Raw genomic sequence first — 18856 nt, forward strand, 5'->3', positions numbered from 1 at the left:
CATCCTTGAAACTCACAACCTTTAGGAAACTGCAAGCAATTATCTCAGTCAGATCAGAGTATAACCACCCTATAATCACAGTACTACTAAGATCTCATCACATGGCAACTCCTCCGTCTCCTAAGCAAGCAGCGAATAACTCTTTTAGTTAGCTCCTCTGGTGTGAATCACATCTGCTCCATTGTCTGCCAGCACCTATGAAAAATGTGGGCTTCCTTATGACAAGAAAAAAAATGACAAGCAAAAGTGTGGACCCTCCCCACTCACAAAATAAATTATGCTTATCTTATTCCCAACACACTTTGCCAGTTAGGTCTGTGTGAAGAAAAACTAATCATCTGAACCACATGGTGCACAGTGGAGCAAGCTCTCAGCTATAAAAGCCACAAGATAAAGCCTCGCTGAGATAGGCTGATTCTAGTTGCTAGGGCAACAGGAACACATTGATAAAATCTAAAATGGAACCTTGATGACAGTTTTTCATTGGCTTGCAGGGAAATAATGTCTCTGTAACAAGCATTGCACAGGCACTCATAGCAACTTCATCAGCTGAGAGTGAATTTGGGGCCAGACTAATGAACAACAGTACAAAATAACAGCTACTCATCGTCTTTTAGTCACCGTGTAAATCCCAAACCATTTTCATTCTGAATAGAGCACAGAAGCAATTAGCTGAGAGCTGCTTAAAGAAAAGAAATCTAAATATTAGTGGCATTTTCTATTTAAATCCTCTGGCTTGAACAGACATGATAAAAGCAGCTTACATTTTCTGCCTTTTTGAAACATCAAGTAATTTGAACTCTTATCTTTTAAGAGTCAATATAGGGCCCAATATTCTGTTACCCTTTTTCACACTGAGTACTAGTGTACTCACAAACAGTTACACTGATTTCCATTAAGAAAGACATTTCAGCAGGAATGATGATGGCACAAATGGGGCACATAGTTCTTGGGGGTGAGAGCAGGAAGCGGGGGGGCCTTGCAGAAACCTCGGTCATGACATTCATTACTAAGGAAAACAAATGTTTTGTTGAAAAGACCCTGAATGTGACCTTACTTCTTACATCCAGACTGCTGTTATTTATTCTTCTAATAACTTTGGTTTTGTTGTTAGGAGAAACAGGCATGTTGTAGACTTCTTGCTTTGTAAAGCTGTTTGAAAGTCATCAGCGATGTAGGTTTATAATATTTTTAATGTAATAAAAGTGAATTAAACTTTTACTAAATCTTTTTTGAAAATGGATCTTTGGAGGTACAGAAAATATTTCCCGTGACCTTTTATTTAACATGGTTCAAAAAAGGTTTGGAGCTCTAAAATTAAGTCATGCCTCCATGAAGTACATCCAACTGACCACACGCCTGGATAATCAAGTATATTTAAAGATTCGGTTTTGGTTTCTGATTTTATTCATGTTCTTCATTTCTATGGGGCTAAATTAGTAACACAACATTGTCTGGAAAACAGTTTGTGTAAGTTTATTTTGAAAGTCACTGTGTATAAATGAGTAATAATATGCTGTTTAATTAACAATGAAAAGCACAAATAATAAAAAAATTGTTTTAATGAAAGCTTCTATGAGCAGGTTTGTGTTGTCATTTACAGCCGGCAACTCTTCACGAGAGATGTGCAACCAGGAAGCAGGCACGGGAAGCATAAACAGAAGACAGCAGAGCACAGATTTCAGAGGACGGTATGAACAGGATGCGCGTTCCAGTTAAGTTTCTTTTAAAGGAATCCTAGAATTTCCCTCCCTCCCAGTGTTTATTCATTAGAGTTTGTTTGACGGCAACAATATGCATGGTACCTCTGAAATTACTTTTGAAACAGCATGGTTAGATTTGAAAGCAGACTCTCTAGCAATATTAGAGAAACCAAATCCTGGGATTCTTACTGAAATCAAGTTCCAGCTCAGTTTATTCAACTTTCTCCAAAGCAGATTGTTAGGTAGTCAACGTTAGAGAAAATTAAGGCTTAACTTTCTATAGGGAACTTTTCTATACCAGATTTTCAAAATTCAGTTAGCAAAATTGGCTCTCATGTTGCATGGGAATTTTGCCTGAGGAAGGACACAGCTAAACTACAACAATATTTGAGCTCCTTATTGCAGTAGCCAAACTATTCCCAGCTGTTAGTTCACAGACTTCAGTTGAACTGGAACACAGCAAGGAGTGGTGATGTAAAAGGAACAGCATTTGGCCTTATATTGCTATAAGAACGAAAGCACTGAAGGAAATGATTGTAAATGTTATTCAACTAAAACAAATTTGCAAAATCAAACAAACAACCCTCCCACTCCTCCCCTTACCTCCCCCTCCCACCAAAAAAAAAAATCATTAACATTTATCTTTGGTGCTCATCAGAATTTTAACTTTTTTTTTGGTAAAGCTTGACAGCACTATACAAAACAACCTTGCCTGACCAAAAAAAAAAAAAGGAAGGTGGGGGGTGGAGGGGAGGGAATGCCACAGAGACTTCTGAGCTGGCAGGAGACCACCTCCTGAAATGACAGGGCTTTCAGAATATATTTCCATTTTTTTTGCTCACATAGCAATAACTTTGAGAAGAAATTACTATATTTATCACCTTGATTATTTATTTTTAAATCCTGGAATTTCTGAGAGTAATTTCTGTTAGAATTTCTGTTTGTGAATTTCCTGACAGCAACTAATGCTGATTATATTGTAATGTATGCAAAGAAAATGCTAATTAGGACGTTGTAAATGAAAACCGCTATGTTCTCAATGTGCTCTTCATCTTTCCTTTTCTTCCCCCTAACCCCCGGGAAAGAAGCAACTAAAAACATTAAGCTTCAACTCACGCTCATCCTGACCATAAAACTGGTTCTTTGAAAGAGATTTTACTGCTACCTTCTTTGTCTTAGGCCTAACCACAAAGTAATTTGGGGACGTAGTGAAGCTTCAGCATTGTAACGCTAAGTGCAGTATACTTCAAGGATCTTTGTATTTACTTATGGTTTCACTGAACAGAGGCAGCTCAGGAAGCAAGTGCTGAGTACTTCAACAGGCTGTTCTAGGGCAGCCATTAAAAATGGCAAAGTGAAAATGCACAGTACAAAATCCTCCTTTAGGGACAGTTGTCTTGACAATCCACAGAGCAGTGAAGCTGTACTAAAACATACTGCCAATCAGAGATCGCAGTGTAGAATAAATACAGCATAAGCTTAGAGCCAGCTGTACTTGCTAGCATACTGATATCTCAGTCTTGAAAGACTCATGAAAATTAACAAGCCCAGCTACCAAATCTGTGTAGCACTTGACAGAAAGAAAATACATGACAAATTATTTTGTTTCTATTAAAGAAACGGTTGTGCCTAAAATCCAGTGATATTTTCTAACCCAACAAAAGTAAATGCCCCTGCCAGGTTAAGTGACAGGGTATAGTTTTGCAAACCTTCAAAAAGAGATCTCTATTTTACCTAAATCCTTGCTTTCCAAAAACAAATATTTACTCTCAACAGCTGCAAGAATAGTGCTAGTAGTCTTGTTTTAAAGCTGAAGAAGGAAAATGTTTCTTGGGGGTCACTTAGTGTCACAGACTGTATTTATCAACTCTGAGTGAGGCTGAACATGGGAAAGTGAGGATAGCACTCTGGATGGCAGGCCGAGCCTATATATGTAGGCTGCTGGAAGGGCAAAGCCCCGGGTAGCTGAACATATCCTGTGATGGGGTCACATGTGCCCAGCGCCATTACACAGCAGTCATAAATAATTTACACTTACTATATATGGAAAAGAGTACCCTCTCAGAATTCAGGCCGTTTCTTCGGGCAGTCTACAGGAAGATTTTTGAAGTAGCTTGTAGAAAGCATAGAAGGAAAGGTGTTTTTCCTGTTAAAATATTTCTATTCCTGTTCTAAAATAAATAATGCTTTCCTACCTCATAGGGATATCACAAGGCTTGTGGGGTGGCAAGGGGTCTGGTGATGAACATTATAGACAAGTATGTTAATTAAGGAAGAAACATCAAGTTTGCCTTTTTAATTTAGCATTTAATAGGAAACACTGCATCTCAAAATGCATATATATTTTTTTCCAAACATTTCCAGTATGGGTTTTATTTTATCTCATGCACATGTAAATTTAGCTTGATACTATCTTTCATCCCTATTTAGTAAACCACCAAAACTGTGTGAGGTAAAACAGTAGGAAATTCATTGTAATGATTGTGTTTTGCACAGATCTTCTCTCTGTAGTGGATCCAGGAATGGGGCAAGGAGGATGCACCTCATACACTTTGACTGTGCTGCGCTGCACATGTGCCATGAGCTCTGAGCTAACTGCCTAGTGGCACTGCTCTTACCAGAGAGTTCACCAGCTGATTGGGGCAATGGCTCTGGCCATGCACAGCTCCAGAGCCCAAGGAGGTTAACGCTGCTGCTGTTTGCTCTCCCCTTTCTCACTGAATTCAGCAGTAGGGGACAGGAGGGGAAAAGTGGAAGTGGCAGCACTCACTATCTGGGCTTTGGAGCTGCATGAGAGCAGGAGCTCCGGCCAGAACCTGCATGAAAGCTCATGGCTAAATTTACATGTGCCCCTCCCATCCTTCCTTGGAAAAAGTTGTTTAGGAAGAGCTTGAGCCAATGAGAGAGGCTGTTGTTTTGCTGATGGGGTGATAAATGCTAACAACGCCCTGTGCAACTCAATGCTCTGTTATCAAGAGGAGGAGGGCATCATGCTGGGGCCTGGCCATGCCCCCGCTCTGCTCAGCTCTGTCGAATAGAAAAGAGGGCTGTGCTAGTGTTCCCCAGCTTCTAGCCTGAGCTACAGCAGGCATGTCCCAGCATTTCTTCAGTCCAGAGGGGATGTCTGTACAGTTACAAACCAGTTTAGCCTAGCCAGGTTAGACTAGCCTACAAAGATTGAATCAATTCAGGCTCAGGTGTTTTGAATGCCTGTCCCTAGCCCCAGGGTTCAGATGTGCAGACCTAAGACACAATATTAGGAAAACACAGTCTATCACATAATGATTGCAAGATGCCTGGAGGTTTAGGTAAGTTATTCTGAAGCATATAATAGAGGATAATGTATGCAAAATAATACTGACAGCATGTATATACCCTAAAAAACATACACACACACACACACACACACACACACATAACCCCTAAAATACCCTAAAATATAATACTGATAGACAAGGGGGTCTGTCCCCAGGACTAGTATCATTTAATTTATTAATTAGGACTAAGTACACACCTAGCAAAGTTGAATGGAGTTTTAGACACTCCAGAGGGCGTTTGGTTAAGATCCAGAATGACCTGTATAGATTGAAGAAATGGCCCACAATCCGTCAAATGAGATTCAACATGGAAAAGTGCAAAGACCTGCATTTGGGACAGAATAATTGCATTAATCCAGATTGGCGGGCCCTGTAACTTGGGAATTACAGTAAGGCACAAACTGAATATGAGCCAACAGTGTGCTCTTGTTAAAAAAGCTAACCACATACCGAGTTGTATTAACAGAAGTATCACTTGCAAGTCAAGGGAAGTGAATCTTCCATTCTTATCGGTAGTGGTGAGCAATGTTTCCTTTAAACTGTGTGGCATCCGCAGCCGTGCAGGCATGTCTGGCAGCATGGCATGAGCACAGCTGCACATGCCATACAGCTTAGAGGGAACACTGCTGGTGAAGTCTCACCTCGAGTATTGTGTCCAGTTTTGGGCCCTAGGCTTCAGGAGGGATGTTGACAGTTTGCACAGAACAATGAAAATGATTATGGGCCTGAGAAACAAGACTTTGAGGAAAGACTGAGAGAGGCTTGAGAAAGCCCAGAGAAGTGTCAATTGTATGATTAGAGGCCTGAAGAGCAAGCCATACAAGGAAAGGCTGATGGATATGGGACTGTTCAGCCTACAAAAGAGAAGACTTCAAGGGGATTTGGTGGCAGATTACAAATATATCGAGGGAGAGCATCAGGAGCTTGGTGAACAATTGTTCACCAGAGTGCCCCAGGGGGAAAACCAGGAGCAATGGTCATAAACACCTAGAAGAAGTTTTTCCTATTGGATATAAGGAAAAACTTCATGGTTTGTGTGACCAGACTCTGAAATAGACTTCCAGCTGGGATGGTGCAGACACCTACCCTGGAGATCTTCAAAAGGAGACTGAACATACACCTTTCTGGGGTTATTTGACCCCAACAGTCTTTCCTGCCCAGAGCATGGTGGCTGAACCTGATGATCTCACAAGGTCCCTTCCAGCCCTAAACTTCTGTGAATCTTCTGTAAACTAGGGTTGTTTAGTCTGGAGAAGAGAAGACTGAGGGGGGATTTGATAAAAGTCTCCAAATATGTGAAGGGCAATTCTAGAAAGAAAGGATGGAAATTGGCTTTTCTCTGGGACCACATGGGATAGGACTATGAGCAATAGCTTCAAGTTGCAGCAGGACTAATTCTGGTTAACTATGAGGGTTGTTGTGCATTGGAACAAGCCACCTCAAGAAACTGTAGAATCTATACCTCTGGAAATTTGCAAGAGCACATTGGACAGACCCCTGGCTGAGCTGGTTTAGTCAGGGATGAACCTGCCTTGAGCAGGGGGCTGGACTAGATGACCTGATGAGGTCCCTTCCAGTCCTACTTTCCCATGATCCTATCGTAATATATACCAAGGGGCCTTCACAAGGAACATGAAAAAAATTTTAAAGGTAGTAGTGAATCTTCAGCGATAATGGACTCAATTCTGATTTTAGGTATAATCAGGTAACACGAGAGAAGCTTTTATGAAGTCAACGTAATTAATCCAATGTAGCTACAGGGAATCTTTGCCATGGAATATGTTTATAGCTAAAATTGAATCGAAGTAATAATCTGGGCCTACAGTCCTTAAATGCAATTAAGATAAGCATCTGGCCGCCTGTGTTCATACATACATACATACACATACACACGAGTCATGATCTTACAGATGCACAGTGGCACGTATTCAGAGCTGTTCATATCTTCTTGAAGGACAGATCTGTTTTTTCCTGGTTGTACAGCAAGAATATGATACCAGAGGAGGTGTAGTCCCTGAATGGAAATGAAGAGAGTACAGCTCTCCCAAAAGTTTGTCTGATGGGGCAATTAGTTGTCTTAAAGAAATAAAGTGCCTTATTTGATTGGTCAGCCACTGGCATATTTACTTGGGCAAGCTTATGCTCGTTTTATATTTAATAATAAAAATATTTATGTTGCTGGTACTCAAATTTTGAAAACTAAAGCTTAGAGAACTGGCTTCAAGGCTCCCAAGTCAGGTTTATGTCTCTTACTAAAATACACTAGTTTTTGCTAGTTATATCTCCAATATCATTTAAACCTGAAACAAAGATTTACTATCTTACTACTAGCTTTGTCTCTCATATTGTCATTTTTCTAACACATTTTTGATTAATTAATACACATGGAATTCTGAAAAAAGAACAAAATGTAGTTAGTTAATATTTCAGAACAGCTTGTTTTTGTTTTGCATTAGGTTTAAAAAAAAAGAAAAAGAACAGTACAATCTTGAAAAATGAGGTATACTTTGTCTTAGCTAGCTTTGGAAAAACAGACAAAATCCAATACTGTATTCCTATGTTTAAACACATAGTAAACTACAAAATTAACCTTTATTGGTTAAAGAAATAGAATGCATCTTTTATTCTCCCTGTTCCATGCTGCACTTTGTTCAGGAATCATAGAAGGAGGAATGGGATTGAAAAAACTTTAGTGGCAAGGTTACATCTGCAAAACTAAAACCTTAGCAGGGTCTCAGTCCAGATACCATTTTACCCTGATCTCTGAAGCTCAGTATGATTCCCCATGTTCTTTACAAATCTTAACTTGCACCAGTGACAGCTTTGTTGAAATACAGCATTTACCCTTGAACAATGTGAATGCCTGGACATAGAGTTTGGGTAAACTGTAGTGGCCAGAAGAGGGACAAGCCCTAATGTCTCCAAAAATAACTATAGATTTCTAGCAACAGAGGGTTGGAAGGGACCTCCTGGGCCATTGAGTCCAGTCCCCTGCATTGAAGCATCTGGTGATGAAGATGCTGTAACACTGTCAGATAATTGTATGACTATTATTTGAAATTCAAGGAGGTACATCAGGGAATCTCTAGCTGACAGCATCTTTCTGTGGGGAGGTTCAACAAACAAACCTGAAATTAAACATAAATCTTGTAAAACAATACAACAGAACAATGCCAACCCCATCTGTTATTTGGCATGTGTATTGTGACTTTAAAAGTCAATGGACATAAATGAATAAACTGGTCTAATTTTAAAGAATTGGGGAATTTGTTTATTAAAAAATGGTAAGAAAATATGACCATATGTCTTTCTGCTCATGGCACTTCTGATACTCCCAGTGCCACATTGTCTAATCATTAATTTATTATGGCAAATGTCAAAAGAGAGAGATCTATTATAAGTGGGACTGACTCTCTTCATAAGAGGATTCTCTGTTCCTTTTTCTGGCACAAGAAGAACTAAATCTTACATTAAATCTGCCACACTTCCAAAGATGTACATATTTTGGAGTAAAGTTTGCTGCAATGACTTTCTGGTAATTCCCTCCTAGAGAAAGACACATTTCAAGCAACCACAGGGATTGGCTGTGCTAAAGCAAGATTGCAGAAAAGTAGGGAAAAGACAGTCAGAGACTGTACCTATAAGTGATAATTCAGTCTGGAAAACTGTGCGCCAATCTACCCATCATGATGTGAATGGAACTAGTCGGGACCGACCATTACCCAAGTGCTATTATGCCATGCTAAAGGACAGAGAGGGGATAGGGTAATTTTATTGGGATTTTGCATTTTATGAAACTGTAGTCATTCACATCACTTTGCTAACAAAAGGGACAGCTTTTGATTAGTTTCTTCTTCAAGCGAGGGTAATCATAGTACCAGCAGGAAACAATATTTTGGAGGTCTCAAAACAGACCTCCAAAAAAGGCAGGCTCTTTCCAAAACAAAACATCACCTTTTTTTTTTTCCTCCTTTAAGAGGAAGTGATTTTTTCCCAGCTTAAATCAATGAAAAAATGCGTCTTTGATGCATTCTTTAATGATGGGAGAACATAAAGGGTGTTCCTTTAATATCTAATCTTAATGTACTTTTCCAAACTAAACAGAGTGATCAAAGTAAAATTTCTAGTGCTGCAAAGATTACACAAAAGCACCTTTTGATATTTATGCATGTGCTCCTGTTAGAATGCTGAGCCAGGGGAAAACCGCAGGAACTTAGCTGCAATCACCACCACCATTCATTAAAAAGCAGTTCATAACCAGCATGAAAGGACAAATATCCTTTTGAAATAGGTTGGGACTTCACAGGAATTAGTATTTTCACATATGTATCTGGACACATCTATATGTACAAATCGACACGCACATGTGGGAGTGTGAAACAGAAAGAACATGAATGCAATGTGTTTAATACTAGAGACTATCAAACAACTTGCATTTTGAGAAGGGGAAAGTCGTCCTCTCTTTGATACTATGTGACAAATCCTTAAATTAAGCTCTTCCTTGTAATGTATAATAAGGTAATATTATGCATAGTTTGAATTTTGAATACAACTGAGGACTGGTTAATATATATAGTATGTTACAGTACCTGAGTGGATCAGTAGAGATGCTGCTTCTTGTTTCCAACGAAGTCCTGAGATAGTAGCAAAAGAATAAAGTTACAAAATATTAAAACTATGATTTGACAAAATGTTAAAAAACATAAATTAGAAAATGTTTGAAAACTCTTGGTTTTTTCCTTTGGCTTTGGTTGATATTTTTGTGGCATTTATAACTATATACTTAAAAAAAGAAATTATGGATTTATATAGGAAAATAATTAAGAGCTAATTCTGACATACAATGGCATACACTGAAGAAACGTATAAAGATAGGTAGAATTTTTTATTATATTGTTATACTAGTTTATTGTATTGATATTTCAGTAACATAAAAGCACAGCTAGAAGGCTTGTGAAATATACAGTATAAGCACTTGAAATTCATATATGCACATAAATTTCCATTTCACTACAACTGGCTGAAAATACACTGGTTGGAAGCAACCTTTTAAAACTTTTGTTTTTGTCAACATTTCCCACAAAAAAACAAGTTTTTAGAGGAGATATTGACATGGAAACCAAAACAGTGCTTTGGTATTTGCAAAAAAGTTTTCAAAGTATTTTCATTTCTGAAAACTAAGAACATTTTTAACCATACATCAAAATGTTAAGCAACAACAAAACTTGGTCTCTAGGTTTTCATTAAAAATAGGGTGAGGTAAACTAAATTTTTTGCAACTACTGATTTCAGTGAAAAATATTTTCATTAAAATTATTTTTGATGAACATTTCAATCAGCTCTACTTTTTCTGCCAACTATGTTAGAGACGGAGGAACCTTTATTACCCAATTGTCTTTAATACATAGCATACTATTGTTTTATGCCCTCCAGCTATCCATAAATTTTTACTAGAACAAGCATTTCAAAAGACTACCCTCTACTTTTTGGACTATTGCTGAGCTATTAGCAGTGAAAGTTAGAGCTCATACATGCACCAGTAATAATAGCTTAGATACTTAGAAGAGAAGACACTAATGGACACATATACAACATCATTTCTAATTTAGCCTAAGTGGTTAAACCTTTGTCAGCTTCAAAAACTGCATAAAGATGAATCAAAACATATGTTCTTCTCCAAGGTCACAACATTCTCTGTACTACATATCCGAATTACCCTGTTAAATTAAATGTTTGGGTGTAAAAGTTTTTACTGAACTTAAAACATCCTACCAGCAAACAGCAAAATTAAGTCTGTTTTAGTCTATGCACAGATTTTATTCCTATTCTCTCAGTTTTAGAATTGCCTGTGTGCGGAAGTCCCAGTGGTACATGAGGGAACTTAGAAAAGAGCAGATAAAGAAGGGGTCACAATGTGAATTAACTAATTATATTAATAAAGAAGTAGAACTGGGTCATACTGTTTGCTTGTGTGTGCTGACAGGGGAATAGCTCCTTTCATTCTCAACATGTCCACTGTGCAAAGATATCACAGCTACAGAAAACAAGAGCACATGCTAAATCTTTTTTACTACATTCCACTCAGACATTCTGCTTTCCTCTGCGGATTGCTACTACAGATAAAAGGAGGGCATTTTGCCCCAAAGGCCGCCCTAATTATGTATTTGCTGGCTTTTCAAACTTTGCATCAAACTTTTGTTATTATGTTTATTGGAACAGTCAACACTTGCCAATTGCCTTAGGTAACCAAATAGCTTTACCTCAGCGTTGATAGTCTTCTAGCTCTTCCCTATAAGTAAGGTGTAAGGTTTAGAGGTAGGTTACTGCAAGTACGAAGGTAATCTTAGCTAATTATCCAAATTTCAGTTAGCACATTTTATGGATAACGCTGAAGTATTAATTATTTGTGTGCACTCCTGATGAGCAAGGAGATTGCATTTAGTTCATTTTAAAACGTAATTTGGTGATGGTGGGCAGAGAAAACAGGATGCAAATCTTTACAGGTTGTTATAAAACATTATCCCAACAATCATAACAACTGCTTCATGTATTTTAAAATTGTGTTTAACTTGTTTAATTTATTCTTATCCATTTATATGCCAGTAATTTATAAACAGTCAAGCTGCCCAAGATAAACTTTTGGTTGTACAAGTAAGATTTATAAAAGCATAATTCAAATTGCATTAATTACATCGTATTTACACGGGTTTGCTATAAAGCGATTGCCCTTTCTCAATTTCAAACCTGAGTCTGTTAATATGTTAATAGTAACAATAAGGACTTTTTGGGGAAAGGAAGGAAAAACATAGCAGCAGAATGAATATGAAATTCAGCTCTGCGAGGAGCAAACCATATTGTCCAAGTGGCTTTTAACTACATAACATACATGGTATTAAAATGGCTTTTTAAGAGCTTTTTCCACCCCATAATTTGTTTGCTTTCAGCACAGTCCAGGATTGTGAACAGTAATGAATTTTGAGGAGGTGGCTTACATATGTCTGCCTGGTGGTTCTTTGTTAGTTTGACAATTAAAAGGGTGAACTGAATTTACTTGTAATTAAGTTTACTACTTAACACAGTCTTCATGTAGAAGCATTAGCCTGCTCTGTCAATATGATGGTCTTATTTTTATCAGAATATTTTAGAATTTGTATTAACAGTTTGGGCCCTACTTACTATAAATCAATATTTAACAGACTCTCGGCCTCTTTGTGCAGTGACAATATGTTGTGAATAAAGAGATGGTAATGAGACACCAAGCCACACTGATTAGCCTGCGGCCCCAGTAGAACCTTGATTGTACAGAATGACATTGAGCACGTTGTGACCTCGGGGGCTCAGTATGCAATCACAAACAACAAGAGTACAGATTCATTAAAAATAGCACTTTTTTTCATAAATGTAGCCACAGAAAAGGTAGGCTCTCCACATAATTAAGAACCTGAGACTCAGGAGGAAGATGCACTTAAGGCACAGCATTATCAAAGATTTATAAACTCTTTCTACTGTATGGCAAGTTGGTTGAAAGGATCTTTTTGTACTGGGTTTAATTTTCTAGAAACATAGCTGCTAACATCACTTCAGCTCCACCAGTAGTAACAATGTTGGAAGGACTTGGTAACTGCTTTGGACACCAAGTTATCCAAGGCTTCTCAAAGAAGATCTAATCAATTTGGTAGCTAAGACAGCTGCAGTAGCTGGCAGCCAAGATATAAAGAGGCTGCTGGCACTGCCAATGCCAGAAGTGTTGAAAGTGTGTTAGTAGCAGTGAAAAATATTTAGAAAATTTTGCTTTTAGCAGGTTTTGGTGGAGCTGGATAAGCCGCTAGAGGCTTATACAGACAGACATTGAAAATAATGACAGGACAGAGTCAAAACTGGTAAACTCCCCTGTGACTCCCCTGACACCAAACAGTCAGCACCAAACAGTGCAACTTCGGGGGGGGGGGGGGAGAGGGGGAATCAAACAAAAAAACTTGAGGTGGGAGAGGGTGGAGTGCTGGATGGTAAGTCCCGACACAAGAAGAAACTTCTCTAAAGAAATATCCTTGCAGCAATATAGTGAATGGCTACAGAATGAAATCCTGTGGGGAAGTTGGGCATTATTTCTTTTGCTATATAAAAAGACCAGCAGGACCAACTTGCAAAAAAGGCTACAGAGACTTCAGCAGTAATTATAAAATCACTGGATTAAGTAGAAGAAATCAAAATGGAGACAACAAAAAGAGAAGGCTATATCAGAAACTAAGCCCACAGATATCTGAGAATCACAAATAGGTGTATTACTAAGGAGCAATAAGCAAACTGAATGATATGGCAACTAGACTAGCCGAAAGAGTAGCAAGAGCAGACAGAAAACAAGGCAGAGTGGGGCGAAAAATTCTGGTTAAATATTTTATTGGTTTAAAGCTTATTATTTGTCACTTTATGCTGAACTTGAAGCATATTTTGCATTGAGTCAAACAAAACATCTGGAAAAAAATTGTTTTGGTGGATGGGTTTCATCTGGGTGGGGAGGACGACAGACCATTTCAAGTTATGTCCAAATGAACACTGGAAAAACATTTCCACAACTCTAATGAAGAGGAACCAGCTAAAAGAACTTAATAATACTATTTGCCAATTCCAGAGTAATGCATTTGGTCCAGTATATCTGTAGATCAGAAAGAAGACAAGTTCATGCATTTCCCAGGATAAAAGCCATTACAATAAAGGTGTTAGATAGGCTAAAGAATAGTGGGAAATATTTCTTGCATACGGAAAAACTAAATACATTTCTCACCATGAAAGCTATTATTAGGCTGTACAATAAGCTCCCGAGTGTGGTACCAGTGTGATAACGCTGCTCTATTAAGCCCTGAAATTGCATTGAACAGTAGAAAACATATTTTAAGATATTCCTGCACTTTTCAGGAAAAGAACAAGATAGAAAAAGACCTGTTAGGCTTTCTCCAGTTTCTATATTTCTGTCCAGGATGCAAGGGCCTTTTAAGTCAGGAGTCAGAGAAGTCTAAACTGGTTTTAAAATTGAGTCACTGGAAGATGTTATGTTGTATGTGCAGATTCAAACTGGATCACTGTATGGACTGCAGTTTTAAGGCTGGCACAAAGGAGTGTGTCCAATTTGGTTTTTCTGACCTAACCTGTTCAATAAGGAGCTGAGTGGTAGGTGCAACAAGTAGTTACGGAGCCATTTCTGAGGCTAAAAGAATCATAAAAAGATTCATTTAGATAACCCTTAATTACAGTATAAAACTTTGCACTTTTACAAGAGCAAAGTGAAAATATTCTAATAAGCCTCCATTATATCATTTCCTTGTACAGGCAGAAATGGTACTCAGTCCTATTATCAAACCGGATACTGCACCAGTCAGTCTGTCTAATATTCAGACAAGACACTCAGATACTGGTGCTGCCTTTATCCTGTGTGTTATCCAGTTTCAAAGACTCAGCAGGTAAATAAAATGCCAGCTTGAGGATTCTGCCCCAAAGCATAGTGTGTGGCCACACTGTAACACCTGCTACTAAACAGTATATACATTACTTAAACAGTTATGTAATAAACATATCTGAATATGTAGCTGAGTTTCTGACATTCAATAAATATAGTTTAAAATATACATTTCCAAAGGTTTTGTTAAATAAAAAAAATATACATTTGAATTATGGTCTATGGAAATTTTCAGATGACAAATAATCCTGGCCAGAAAACTAGCTTTCTAGCAAAATTAAACAATGGCTTAAATTTTATTACCAGTATTAAATCATTTACATTAAAGCAGCATTCAAAGGTCCCAGATCAAATTGGACCTAGTACAAGCACAAATGCTAGAGAGTTTTCAATCTATATTGGTCTTTATCTTCAGTGACATACAAGGGATACTCTAAACATCATTAGTGATCTGTCAGTGAACAGACAGTTAAAAGGACGTGGGCAGTGGGGTTCCGCAGGGCTCGGTCCTCAGGCCCGCACTGTTCAACATCTTCATCAGTGATTTGGATGAGGGGTTAAAAAGCACCCTGTTCAAATTTGCTGATGACACTAAGATGTGGGGGGACGTGGGTACATTGGAAGGATGCAACAGGCTACAATCAGACCTCAACAGGTTACAAGGGTGGGCGGACGAGAATAGGATGGGTTTCAACACAGACAAGTGCAAGGTGATGCACCTCGGGAGGAACAACCGGCACCATACCTACAGGTTAGGGAACTCCCCTCTTATCAGCATGGAGGCGGAAAGGGATCTGGGGGTCATCACTGACACCAAGATGAACATGGGCTGGCAGTGTGGGGAGGCAGTCAGGAAGGCCTACCGCACCTTGGCATGCATCCACAGATGCATCTTGAGCAGGTCCAAGGAGGTGATCCTCCCCCTCTATGCAGCACTAGTCAGGCCGCAGTTGGAGTATTGCGTCCAGTTCTGGGCGCCACACTTCAAGAGGGATGTGGTCAGCATGGAGAGGGTCCAGAGGAGGGCCATTCGTATGATCAGGGGACAGCAGGGCAGGCCCTATGAGGACAGGCTGTGGGACCAGAACCTGTTCAGCCTCCACAAGAGAAGGCTGAGGGGGGATCTTGTGGCCTGTTATAAACTAGTCAGGGGGGATCAGCAGGCATTGGGGAAGTCACTGTTTCCCCGAGCACTGCCAGGAGTGACCAGGAATAACAGTCACAAACTGGCAGAGGGTAGGTTTAGGTTAGATATCAGGAGGCGCTACTTCACAGTCAGGGCGGCTAGGGTCTGGAACCAGCTTCCAAGAGAAGTGGTGCAGGCTCCTACCCTGGGGGTCTTTAAGAGGAGGTTAGATGAACATCTTGCTGGGGTCATTTGACCCCAGTACTCTTTCCTGCCATGGCAGGGGGTCGGACTAGATGATCTGCTCAGGTCCCTTCCGACCCTACAAACTATGAAACTATGAAAATACCAAGGCCTCACTTTTATTTAATTGTTCTTTAAATTTGGGATGATAGCATTCAGCCTCTGCTTACCATGATCATTTTCACATAGATTTAAATGTGATGGTAAAAGTCAGTAATATTAACGGAATTAAAAGAGGAGGAAAGCTGTTCCCATTTACCACTGTTGCCCATCAGCTAAGGAGACCAGATCCAAATGAGAAGAGGGATTACGAGAACAAGATGAGGGAGTGCCTCCTCCCTTCCCTAAAAGACAGAATTTTGCAGTTCCTTTAAGAACAAGGGATCACAACTGACATACAGTAACCTGAAATATATTCTGGCAACCCAAACAAGTGACAACAACAGTGGCTGTCCCCAAAGCAGACCACCTGGATAACAGGTGAAGAACCCTCTGAGAGTGGTGTATAGAAAAACAGGTCTCAAGAAGGACAACTAACAGCACCCTGAATCTACAAGATCCCATAGATCTGTCTAATGAGAGGTTCACAAGCTTTAGCCACTGCAGGCTTCTCCTTGTCACCCTACCTCTGTCATAGGCCACATCCCCACACCTCCCCAGAGATCAGCAGATGTTGCAAAGTGAATAGATGGGAAAAGGCAGGCACTAGGATCCTGGGGATGCCACCTCTTCTGCAGCAGAGAAACTAAACTAAACTAAACACAGCCGGTGATAGGACCCTGGGGATGCCCGTGGCTGCTGTACTGCTGATAACTGAGCTGTCATGGGCCAGAACCAGTCTCTTCACAGGCTGGATTCAGTCCTGCTGTAGGTTGCCAACCCCCGATCTAAGGGTGGGCCAAAGGAAGGAATGGTGGAACCAAAATTTTGGGTGCTGAACTTAGATCTCCAAAGCATGGGAAGACTATGGGCTCACATACCTCACAATGCCATGGAGCCAATCAGTAGGGCTGTGCAAAGCTTCATTAGCTGATAAGAGTCATAAGAGACTCAGCCCAGTTTGGGGACTGAATCTCCAAATCCAAATTGAGTCAGAAGACCAATTAAAAGCTCCAAATGGATTCAAAGTATTTGTATCAATTCAGAAAAGCTTTGGAAAAGATTCGGCCATAGACTAAACAGGCAGCTGACAGCTGCCTCCAGCTGGTAAGATTGTTGGGGTTGGGGCAGAAGGGAGGGAAGGGGTGGAGAGGAGGGGGTAATTGGGGTCAGCCAGGGGCAAGCTGTCTAGCTGGGGGGGGGGGGGGAGGGTGCGGGATGCAGGCGTGGCAGAGTTCTGCCCTGCTGCCTCTTGCTCAGCCAGGGCGGGTGGGGGGCAGAATGTGGGCGCAGCTCGCTCCAAGTGGAAGTGGCAGCAGGGCAGAGGCCCTACTCCTAGCACTACCACACCTGCATGTCAGCTGGCAAGTGGTGGCAGGGCAGTGCCCCCGCTCTCAGCACTGATGTGCATGCGGCTGCACTGGGAGCAAGGGCTCTGCCTTAATGCTGCCTGGAGGGAGCTGTGCCTACATCACACCCTGCCCCGCACCTGCTGGGCAAGTGGCAACAGGACAGAGTTCCTGTGGCTCCCCTTGCTGGGGCGGAGACAGGCACAGCCAGAGGAGCCACGGGAGAAGACCCCATGGCTGCCCTGCCTGGCCCCATCCCCCACCTGGCTCAGCATCTCAGCACTTTTTTTTTTTTTTTAAAGCCTTGCACTCATCAGCTTTGGCAGCAGTGATCAGGGCCTCTGTGAGCTCGTGGCAATGTGTTGCAGTAGAGGGCAGTGGGGATCACCCTCCCACCTGGCAGCTGCCCCATGGCACAGGTGCAGCAAGATCCAGCAGGATGCCACACACTGTCTAGAAACTGGAGTGGCACCACCTGTCAGGCGGAGCCCAGCTCCGCTGAGTCCCAGCAGCCCTAGCTCCCAGACAGCGTGCAGTGCCTTGCTAAGCCATGCTGCACCTGCCATGTGACAGCTGCTGCGTGGGTGCCAAGGGAGGCAATCCCCACTGTCCCCCGCTGCCTTGTGCTGCATGGGAGGGCTCTACCACTAGCACCCAGAGGCCTCAATCACTGCTGCTGCAGCCGGTGAGTGCACGGCTTTTCTTTGCTTTGTTTTTTTTGTTTGTTCGTTTGTTTTGTTTGTTTGTTTGTTTTTTAAAGTGCTGAGACTAGGCTGGGGCCAGGTGGATGATGGGGCTGGGCAGGGCAGCCATGGGGGCTTCTCCCATGGCCCTCCCACCCAAGGAGAGGCAGGCACAGCCGAAAGAGCCACAGGAGAAGGTGCAGCCACCCAGCTGTGCCTACCTCTCCCTGGCCGATCCAAATCACTGAATCTCTCCAAATCAGTGCCAAATCCTCCAAAGCCGATTTGGCCTAATTGAGTCAGGACAGCAATCGAAATTGAATCACTGTCCTCTGAATTGGCTGACTCCAAATTGAATACTTCCCTATTCGCACAAGCCTACCAATCAGCACCCTAAATCCCTCTTAATGCCCAACAGAATAGCGGAGATGGGAAGGAAGTCCATATCCATCATTGCCCCCTCACCCAACCACCCCAATGGTCCGTTTTGCCTGAGACAGCGATGACAAAAGTTATGTATATGCATGCTAAGAACATGAGCAGCACATACTGCAGAAATGTTAAGATCATCTGCCTCAACTGCTAAAATATAGGTCATCATGCCTTATCAAAACCCTACTTTGGCTAGAGAGGTAGACATTTTTAAGTGCATTAACCATAGTTTCTAGATATCTGGCTGGATCCTTAGCCCCTCATAAGTAATCTTTGTAATGGTCAAGCAGTGAAAAAAGAACTTAAAGATGCCTTAAGATAGCAGGTTAGAGTGAACTTATGTTACACTTAGACCATACTAAATATGTGGAATATTAAGTGGTGTTAAAGCTGGAATGCGCTGTGAGCACTTGCATGCTGTGTAAACACCGTTTCTCGCCCGCAATTCTGACT

At 40.9% G+C, this 18856-nt stretch overlaps 1 protein-coding gene and 1 long non-coding RNA gene across 9 annotated transcripts in view; one reads left to right on the top strand and one right to left on the bottom strand.

The window, feature by feature from the left end:
• IQSEC1 (IQ motif and Sec7 domain ArfGEF 1) overlaps positions 1 to 18856 on the bottom strand; it is a 684223-nt gene that overhangs the window by 255891 nt on the left and 409476 nt on the right. For 7 of the 8 annotated variants that reach the window (XM_090022969.1, XM_090022967.1, XM_090022970.1 and 4 more), the window contains one exon: positions 9610 to 9654. The exons of the other annotated variant lie outside the window; for it this stretch is intronic. In XM_090022969.1, the coding sequence (XP_089879095.1) occupies positions 9610 to 9654 (45 nt within the window). The remainder of the gene's footprint in view (positions 1 to 9609; positions 9655 to 18856) is intronic. 8 annotated transcript variants of the gene reach the window in all.
• Positions 1 to 18856, top strand: part of LOC149855749 (uncharacterized) — a 70222-nt gene that overhangs the window by 23252 nt on the left and 28114 nt on the right. The window contains exon 2 of the long non-coding RNA XR_016438590.1: positions 1604 to 1714. This is a non-coding gene — a long non-coding RNA (uncharacterized LOC149855749). The remainder of the gene's footprint in view (positions 1 to 1603; positions 1715 to 18856) is intronic.

The sequence above is a fragment of the Crocodylus siamensis genome, chromosome 11, assembly GCF_052110815.1.
Source record: "Crocodylus siamensis isolate JL-2025a chromosome 11, ASM5211081v1, whole genome shotgun sequence".
NCBI classification, from domain to species: Eukaryota; Metazoa; Chordata; order Crocodylia; family Crocodylidae; genus Crocodylus; species Crocodylus siamensis.